This window comes from Amphiprion ocellaris, chromosome 3 (assembly GCF_022539595.1).
Source record: "Amphiprion ocellaris isolate individual 3 ecotype Okinawa chromosome 3, ASM2253959v1, whole genome shotgun sequence".
Taxonomy (NCBI): domain Eukaryota; kingdom Metazoa; phylum Chordata; class Actinopteri; family Pomacentridae; genus Amphiprion; species Amphiprion ocellaris.
In genome coordinates, this window is record NC_072768.1 from 37,954,460 (window position 1) to 37,964,903 (window position 10,444).

Sequence of the window (10,444 nt, forward strand, 5' to 3'; positions counted from 1 at the left end):
AATGTTGACATTTAAGGAATTATCTTTTTACAAAACACTATGAACAACGTGAAATTTCTTAAGAAAAATAAATTAAATTGCAACAACATTCAGCCTCAGTTTATCATTTCCACATTACAACTTCCAGATCACAGAGTGTCTACAAAGGAACACAACATTTAGTCACAGCTATCTGGAACTGAATGATTGAGTATTTTACTGTATGATCAAAACGACAAAAGTCAGACAAAAAAAAAGACAAAAAACAGCAAAAACAAGACAAAATATTACAAAAATGAGCCACATTATGGCAAAAAAAATAGACAAACACAAGCAAGACAAAAAAAAATCACAAAGTGATACACAAAACAATGAATAAAGCGAAACACAAAATGACAAACATAAGACAAAAAACACAAATGAGACAAAAAGGAAACACAAAACAACAAAAATGAGAAACAAAACAACAAAAGTCAGACAAAAAAAACAGCAAAAACAAGAAAAAATATTACAAAAATGAGACACAAAATGACAAAAGAACAATCTAGTATTTTACTTTATGATCAAAACAATTTGTCATGGTTTAGAAATTACTTTAAATTTCTAGTTTTACAAATTTGAAATTTGCATTTTACTCTTTAGAAAGTCGTCCCGTGGGCCGGATTGGACCCTCTGGAAGACCGGTTGTGGCCCGCGGGCCGCATGTTTGACACCTTTAGATGGTTCTCATGCTGCTTCTTCAAGCTTCTGCAGACGTGGACTTATCTTATCAGCCAGTATTTAGGTTTATTTATAGACATTCATGGTGCATCTATAAATGTAATCTCTCCAACACCTTGTTTCTTCACATTTCCACCTCCGTGCTTCACTGTTAGGACGATGCATTCAAAGTTACACTAAACACAGTCAAGTCAGAGAGACTATAACTCAAATTTGACTAAATATGTAGTTGATACTCTGGGCCAGTGTTTGTTTTTCGGTGCATCTGATTGTTAAAAACTGCAGAAGAATACAGCTTAAAATTCAGTTTATAGTCGGTTGAAAATCTGACTACATTTAGAATAATAAGACAAATAAAAAACAAACCACAGCTCAGCTCCAGGTCCAGCTCCAGGTCCAGCTCCAGGTCCAGCTCCAGGTCCAGCTCCAGGTCCAGCTCCAGGTCCAGCTCCAGGTCCAGGTCCAGGTCCAGGTCCAGGTCCAGGCGACAGCAGCTTTGTGTCCACAGCGTCCAGAAGCCCTGAAGAACAGAAAAACTATAAAATGTTAAAAAGCAGGTGAGAAAAGGAAAGTCGAAGCAGCAGAAAGCAGCTTCCAGGGTCCAGAGGTGTGAGTCAGAGTAAATATTTCATCCATGCAGGACGGTGGAAGTAGAACGTGGAGACTCACAGAAGAGCATGTCGTCGAGCACCGAGCAGCAGATCGGTGAAATCCTTCGTTCCGCAGCCGCCGGATCGTCGCTTCGCTCAAATCCTGATCCGACCAAAACGCCGACCAGCGCTGGAAAACAGATAAACTTCTGTTAGCATCAACCTCAACACGGATAACATGAAAACATTAATGCAGTCTGAAAATATGTGCATAAATTACACTCAGAGAAATTACAAAGGCTGAGCAAAAAATAAATAATATAATGTTTTTTTTTGCTTAAATGGATTAATCAATAGTAATAATAATAACTATTATTATTATCATTATTAATGTTGATGTTATTAAGGCCTCAGATTAAAGAATAATATTAATAACAGCAACAACAATCATTATATTGTGTATAGTGCATTGTTAATTTCTTTAAATAATTAATATTTATTACACTCAAAGAAATTAAAAATGCTGACTAAATTATAGAGATATATATAACTGTACCTACTGGGACTTGAATTTTTTGTTTTGTTGCTATTCAGAGGAAAATATGTACTCGTTACTCCCTTTAATTATCTGGCATCACTAATTAATTTATAAATAAAGATCTACTGATAAATCACATAAAATCACTTATAAAAAAATATATTTTGTTATGGATTAAACTATACATGAGTGAATACAAGAACAGCAAAAAAACAAAACCAAAAAACAACAAAACGAAAATATATTTTGATTATTATTTTTATTTGCTTAAATGAATTAAGCAATAATAATAATAATAATAATAATACTGCTTATTATTATTATTATTATTATTATTATTATTATTATTATTATTATTATTATTATTATTATTATTATTATTATTATTATTATTATTATTATTATTATTATTATTATCATCATTTGTTGTAATTGTTCCAGATTCTCGAATGCATGAATTTGCCGTTTTTCCCTTTTAACCCTTTTAATTATTTTTATTTATTTGAAACTTGGTCTAAACTTAAAATGTAGAAAGTGTCACTTTGGACTCACAATTTTCAGATTTTTTATTTTTACTTGTAACCAACCAAACACTCAATAATCAAGAAAATAATCCATAATAATACACTAGATAGTTGTATAAAAGTCACAATACAAATGTTTCTGCAGAGTACTTCTATTTTTCATACTGTAACTGACTTTAACTTACTTACACTTCATTTTGAAGTACAAAGAGGAGGGTGAAAAATTTTAACAACGAAATACTATCAACTGTTTCTTTAATTTGCTTTACTTTTTCCAGCATTTTATGAGCATTCTAACTTCATAACTTAACAGGTGAAGCAGATATGGAATATTCAGCGCTGAAAATAGTCATTAAATATACTGAAGTTATTGTAGATTAATTTAAAAACCTGCTAATTCTTTGGGGGGAGAATCTGATTTATTTTCAATGCAATGAGGCCGATAAACAAGAAGAAAAGATGCAGAATGAAGATCAGACATCGTCATCGTCTAAAGCAGCTTTAAGTACTTGAATAAAATGTGTTTTCCTACCTGACAGGACTTTCTGCTGAACTAGTTTGGTCTCTTGTTCTTCTTGTGGAGGCGTCCAGCCACAAAGAGCCTTCAGCTGAGGAACCAACCACAGCTTCACACCTTCATCGCTGACGGGAAACAAGAAGGAGGTCAAAGAGTCCTGATCCCACCTCATAGATCAGAACAGCTTCAGGAGAAGGAAACCGAACTTCTGGTTCTAGTTCAGCTGCTTTTCATGGGTATTTCATCTCAAATCATCAGGTTCCTTCTGCTCCACCTTCTCTGATTCACTTAATCTAGCTTTTACCACAAACTACGGGCAAATACAGATCATTTCTTACCTCTCTATGATGTACTTCAGAGTGAGGATGTTGTAAAAGTGGAGATGATAAACCACCTCCAGGCTGGGTGGACTCTGATAGGAACACCACATTAAAAATATTGAAATCAGGGCCAACGAGGTAATTCTATTTTTAAACATCATAAGGAATATAATTTATTCCATATTTAACCGTCAGAGTGTCTCAGGTGTGAAAATATGATGGAAGACCAGCAGAAAATTAAAAGAAACACCACAACTATTTGTTGTTAGATCACATTTCTACCTGTATATGATCTGATGCAATTAAATAAATTAATTCTACACAACAGCAAGAGAAGCAGCAGGAAAATGAAGGATGGATTAACTAAACAAAAGCAATAAGCTGATTATTCTTTCATCAACAATTAACAAATCAGGCATTTTTTAAACAAATATGCTAAAAATGTAGTGTTTTAGTTAAAAAAGTAAACACTTTGTTAGATATTATAGTAAATGACAACAGCTAATGATATTTTTGAACTTAGAACAGGAAAAATCAGAGCAAAGAGAAAAATTTTACTTCAAAATATTAAATTGTAAGACTTTCAATGTTTTGTAAAATGAATTTATATATTTTTTTGGGACTTTTTAAGACCCGCATATGAACTGGTAACACATTTATTCCATTTTTAGTTCATTTAATGCAGATAATGTTGTAGAGTCCAAAACTGTTCAGGTTTATATTATAAAATCTAAAGCAAGAAAGCAGAAATTATTCACAGAACAAGAATAGTTTTTTCAAAAAGGCTCCAAATTTTCCAGATTTTCTTTGGATTTTCAGCCTGTTAAAGCAAAAATAATAGAGTTTAAACCTACTATAGAGGGTCAGTATGATAGTTTTATTTATCTTCTTTTTCAAACCACTTAAATTACTATTTTTGAAAGCCAAATGAAAACGTCAACATCCATTTTGAGTTTTTTTTACTTTTTGTTGTTTTGTCAGTAAAAAATGCAGCACATGATGAGAAAACTTCCTGTTTTAGTTGTGTTTTGATTTTAACTCATCATCTACAGAATATTCTGAACAGATGCATTTTAAAGTAGCTTCATGGCCGTGACAAATTGTGTAACAAGAAGTGAAAACCGTTTTGGACTCATTTAAATCAGGTTTTTCAGAATTTCTCTCCTTCAAATTCACATTTAGGACCTTTTAAGACCTGTTTCACTTAATTTATTTATTGCATATAAAGGAGTGGAGTGCAAAAAATATTTCAAAAAGGGTCCAAATTTAAAATTTCTTTTTGAATTTTTTAGCCGGCAAAAGCAAAAATAGTATCATTTAAATGTACTGTAGAGGATCAGTGATAGTTTTCTTTATTTCTCTTCACTTCAAACCACTTAAATTAAAATTTTTTTAAAGCTGAGCTAAAACTCCAACATCCATTTTGAGTCGTTGTCTTTTTCTTGCGCTATGAAGTTGTTTTACCTGATAATTTTACCTGATTTGCAGCTAATGATGAAAACTTCCTTCTTCAGTTGTGTTTTGACTTTAATTCATTGAATACAGAACCTCTTAAACAGATGCATTTTAAAGGAACTTAATGGTCTTGACAAACTGTGCAACAACAAGTGAAATAATCAACTCATATGAAGGAGGTTTTCCCTAATTTCTCTGCTTCTAGTCACCTCTACTCGTGTCTTCTTTGCTTCTATGTCTGGTGTGAAGGACACAGAAACTGAGAAATAATAAGAAGAGCAGAGCGTTTGATCTGAAACACACCTGATCTCTGCTGTATTCCTGCCACAGTAGTTTGGAACAGAACACTCCTTGTGACAGGAGCTCTCTGGCGGACCGCAGGAGGACAAACAGCCGGACCTGGAAACGACACAACAGGGATTTCAGATTCAACGTCAGGTCTGTAAACGCGTCCTTTAACAAAATAATGCTAAATCTCTACATCTCGACTGATACAGCTTCAAAACTCTGCATCCAAAGAGGTGAAACATCTTCAAAACCCAAAAACATCTGCCTCCTCCTGGACGTCTGATGCAGAGATGATGTGACCTGACGTGATTCGTCTAAAACCACAGAATGTGTCGACACGTGTGCCGCACAGATGTGAAGCAGCAGCTGGTTTTAATGTCAAGCAGGAAACAGTAAAACACCGAGACATGACCCAACACACCGTCAGAACTATTACACCGGTACTAGATCTCATTCCTGCTCTATATAATCTGATATAACTATATAAACTAATGCAATGTGAAGCTAAAAAAATAGCAGAAAAAATAATTAAAAATGATTAACTCCAATAGAGTCCCAACAACAAACTGATTTATCTTGAACAACAATTTTGATCATTTTGTACCTATTTTTCAAACAAATATGCTAACAATGTGGTAGTTTTAGCTTTAAAACATAAAGATTTTGTTATATATGATGGTAAATTGCATGTTTTTGAGTTCTGAACAAGAAAAACAGGAGGAAAGAGAAAATATTTAACTTTTAGACAACAAATTCAATACTCTTAAGGACCTACAGATACCCTGTTAGTACATGTATTTTAGTTTAAGCTCATTTATTGCATCTAATGTAGTTCAGGTTCACATTATAAGACATAAACACACACAGTCAGTACAAGAGTGTATGTCTGGATTCAAAAATCTACAGATTTCAGTTACATTCTGTCTGTTTTTTGTTGTTGGGGGGTTTTTTTTGTTTGTTTTTGCACAAAAAGACGGGACTTCCTGGTTTTTTTTTTTTGTCAAATTTCAACTCACCCATATTCAACGGTTAGTTAATCTATTTGCCCAGTATTACAGATTCTGAATCAATGACATGACGAGAAAAAATAGTGAAAATTTCAGGTTTTTATCTTTAATAGTTCCTCAGATATTGTTGTTCAAACAGACTCAGATTTTAATGTAAGAAGAAGAAGAAGAAGAACTATTCCCACCACATGTTGATATAAGGAACTTGTGCAGATGTAGACGAGAAAATTCTCATCCATTTGTAAAATAAAGCGTAATTTTCTTGATGTTTCTGATTAAATCTTCATACTGTATTTTGAATCAAACTTAAATCCTTCTCCAGTCAGATTCTCACCCTCTGGGAGTCGGTGAGCATCTCCCTCCTCTCGTCTTCTTTTCTCTCCTCTGTGATCTCCTTCAGCCTCTCCAGAACCATCTTCACCAGTAGAACCACCTCTGAGACCCCCAGATGTTCAGCCTGACGCCTCAGTTCACCCACTGTCCACAGACACACAGCAGTCACTGGATGGATGGTATTTGTCTCATTTGTGGCATTTCAAAACAAGAAGACAACATCTTATTGTTGATATATGTATACAAGACAATAATGGAGACAAGAAAAGCAGAGAATTTCAATCATCTGTGTTAGAAACTGCAATGAAAACATTTTCACTTTCATACAGATGCTCCAAGATAGATTTACTGAACTCTCTTATCCACACGAACTCACTCATTTCAGTGTGTTTACTCGTGAAATTTAATGATCAGAAGAATAAAACATCTGTATAAACTGCCTGATCTGCTGGGAAATTTGGAAATTTAAAAATCATGTAAGACTAAAAACACTCTGGAGCTTCAAATCTGTTGTAATTGTGACACCTGCACAGTTTAAAGAACCTTTCTGAGGATTTTTCTCCAACTCTCACCCAGCAGAGAGCCTGTGATGTCGGATACGATGTCTTCAGACGTTCCCTGTTCCTGATCTCCATCCTGAGAGCTAAAGATGTTGCACGGATCTGGATTCTGAAAAAGGTTCACAACATTAACCCTTAGATGCATCAGTGGGTCAAAAATGTCCCGGTGAGGTTTCTTTTCTTGCAATATCTTTGTAATGAAAAGTTTTTATTATTTCATATTCCAGCTATTCCTCAAAAAGCATGTTTTTGATACCATTCCATTTAAATTTTTAAGTTTGCTTTTATACTTTTAAAGAAATTGTAATATTTGTTTTACTACCCCAAGCTCTTTATCATACAAGAGGTGATGCACAGACTTGGAGGGATGGAGAGACACAAAGGGGAGAAGAAGAAGATGAAGAAGAAGAAGAAGAAAAAGAAGGGGGAGGAGGAGGAAGAGGAGAAGAAGATGATGGAGAAGAAGAAATGCAGGGTTCAAAATCTGTTATAAAGTGAAAAAGTAAACATATTTCAAACATGAAGTCACTCTTATGTGGACCAAAATATAACAGAAACAATAATACAAATGATTACTTTTAACCAAAATGTCATAGAAACACACTGATTCTTATACGGGTCCTTTCTGACCCACTTATGGAAGACTGTAGGGTCCAATCACTGGAGCATCTAAGGGATAAAAACATGTTAGAGAAACTGATGAAGCAGCAAAGGATGCTTTAAAAACATGTTTCAATGTATCACAAACCCAAAATATTAAGGTTATGGTTATTTAGTGGGTTTCCTGTGAGGTACAATTGAGTGCAGAACATTTTCCACCAGAGAAAATCAAGAAGAAGTTAAATCAGTAAAAGCAAATTTACCTGAAAGTCAAACTTAATTATGTACTTTTTAACCCCTGACATTCACTTGTATTTTAGTGCAAATATGAGCTGGACAACACCGATTCATTCCATTCTAATGACTGTTTCCTCATCAGTTTTCTCGTCCTCACTCACCCCGACCTCCCTGAACAGACTGCTGAGGTTCTGCTGCTGCTCCAACAGCTGGATCGCCGCCTCCTGCAGCCGCTGAACATCTGCCTGCTTCGGCCTCTTCACCACACGACCAGCTGGGAAAACACAAAAACATGGTATTATATAAGACGTCTGTCTATTTTGAATGCCTGAACATACACCATGATCAACTTCTGATGCTCTCGTGTCTACTGTAGGAGCTTTGTAAGGTGAACAGGATGGAAACTCTGCGTATCTTCAGCTAAACATCTCCAAACACAGAAGGCTGTGATGCTCTGTGCTTTCTATCACACCAGCAACCTTTCTTTAACCCTCACTGGTGTCCTTCCCTGGACACTTTTGATCACTTACCACACCCCAGGAACAAACCACAACACCTGGAGAAGCTCTGACCCAGTAATCTATCAAAGCCTCTCTCATTTTTTCTACTTCCAGCAGTATTTGTTCACCTGCTGCCTGACAAATCCACCTCCTGACACAAGCCAGAGCCAGATAATCAGTGTGATTCACTTCACCTGTCACTGGTTTTAATGTTGTGGCTGACTGATGTACCATTAGTAGGTTATTTTGTTGGAAAAAAACTGCAAAAATGAGTGTTTGTCTGTGAAGGGTCCCACCAAAGTCCATTTAAAAAGCTGTCAATTTAAAGTAAACATGCTAGCAGTCAGAAGTGGTGGATTTGAGGCTGTAGCTTTACAAAAGTCAGTCAGTATAACTTTGACAAGACTGTTAAAATCACAATGACACACAGTTTTGAGATTTATGTGACATTTTTGACTAATAGTTGAATTTCTGGTTGTATTTAGATGTTGTTTAATAGTCCGTTAACTCACCGAGGAGGCTCGACAGAGTCCTTTTCTGAGAAACCGGCGTACACGACACATTTAGCGACATTTTACTTCCACTGCACGCTTTTAAAACGCATGGAGAGAAAATCGGCTTTTAAAAATTATTACATTTACAAAGTTTTAGAGAGTAAATAGGTAAATAAATGACTGTTTAGCGGCTTCAGCAGCAGTTTTTTTCTGTTTTGGTTCCTCCATCTTTGCGTCCTCCCGCTCTTCTCTCTGATTGGTCCAACCGGCAGCCAATCAGAGAGCTTTCGTTACGGAAGTGGGACAAGCAGAAAACATCCCGTTTCAACGTTTATCGATTAAATATCTTTTATTAGTTTTTGTAGATACTTGCTTTAAGAATTCACATTTTATACCAGTGTTTTATATTGGTTATAATTTTTGTATAATTTTATAATGTTAATGTATATATTTCTCAATTATTTTTGATATTTTATTCAGCATTTTGTTGTCGAAAATTAAAAAAAAATTGCCAAATCAGTTATTTTTACTTTCAATGTTTTCACTTTTTGGTGATTAAAAGGTTAAAGAAATATCACATTTTTATTTTATAAAATTAATTCTCCTAAATTATGTTTTACTAAATATTTTTCTTTCTAGTCCATTGGTATCTGTATGATTTAACTTGCTTTTTTCAGGACATTATTATTATTATTGTTGTTGTTGTTGTTTTATAGCACTTTTCAAGACACTCAGAGATGCTTTTCAAAGTAGACTGAAACACATAAAATAAAAGAAAATAATAATAATAACAACAACAATAATTATTACCATTCTTCCTGTTACTGTTATTATTTTAAAATAATAATGCTAAAAACTATTACTATTATTATACACAATACTAATATATCACTTTTCAAGACACTCAAAGACGCTTTAAAAATTTGGTAGGAACACAAAAATTTTAATATAATGATAATAATAATAATAAGAAGAAGAAGAAGAAGAAGAAGAAGAGGAAGAAGAAGAAGAAGAAGAAGAAGAAGAAGAAGAAGAAGAAGAAGAAGAAGAAGAAGAAGAATGACAATAAAAATAATAATAAATTTAATGTTATTATTATTATTATTATTATTATTATTATTATTATTATTATTATTATTATTATTATTATTATTATTATTATTATTATTATTATTATTATTATTATTATTATTATTATTATTATGAATAGATTCTTGTGCCAAATTGGTTGTATTAATATGTTTCTTTTATTACTTTGACTGCTATTTTCTTTTTTTATTTTGGGAATTTAAAATTTTTAATAAATACATAAGAAATTTATTTGGAAACCTCTGCTTACATATTATTATTAAATGAATTATCTTAAATTCTGTTTTACTAAAAACAAAGTCATTTTAATCCATTGTTAGCTATTTTGTTTTCTTATTTCATTCACATCTGACTTGTATAGACGTGGTGCAACATTTAAGTTTAAATAAAGTTCAGCTGATTGAAATCAGACACTGTTTTAATAAAACCTCCTCAGGCTAAATAAAGAAGTTAAACAGCTGTGCCACTCCCAGCTTTAGCCTCTTGTTGTCAGTCTGTATAATTACGTGGAATTCCCCCAGGAAATAAAACTCCTCCAAGAAGTTCTCTATGTTTGATTCATTCATTTAATGACTCAACAAGTGGACGATTCCTGTGTTGTATGTAAACACAACAAACCGGTTCTCAACCAGCTGACCTTGAGTTCTGTAACCTCGTTAACCTCCTCAAAAACATCAGAATGTGAGGACTGGC

General features: G+C 33.7%; 1 protein-coding gene across 1 annotated transcript in view; it reads right to left on the reverse strand.

The window, feature by feature from the left end:
- The window catches only part of LOC111568731 (FA complementation group A), a 38,055-nt gene extending 29,137 nt beyond the window's left edge, over nt 1-8,918 (reverse strand). Inside the window, exons 1-9 of the mRNA XM_023270517.3 lie at nt 8,681-8,918; nt 7,830-7,942; nt 6,844-6,940; nt 6,273-6,415; nt 4,947-5,042; nt 3,207-3,280; nt 2,884-2,993; nt 1,369-1,479; nt 1,066-1,219 (exon numbers count right to left, since the gene is read on the reverse strand). Coding sequence (XP_023126285.2) covers nt 1,066-1,219; nt 1,369-1,479; nt 2,884-2,993; nt 3,207-3,280; nt 4,947-5,042; nt 6,273-6,415; nt 6,844-6,940; nt 7,830-7,942; nt 8,681-8,741 — 959 coding nt within the window. The 5' untranslated portion in view covers nt 8,742-8,918. The remainder of the gene's footprint in view (nt 1-1,065; nt 1,220-1,368; nt 1,480-2,883; nt 2,994-3,206; nt 3,281-4,946; nt 5,043-6,272; nt 6,416-6,843; nt 6,941-7,829; nt 7,943-8,680) is intronic.
- Between the last annotated feature and the right edge of the window lie 1,526 nt (nt 8,919-10,444).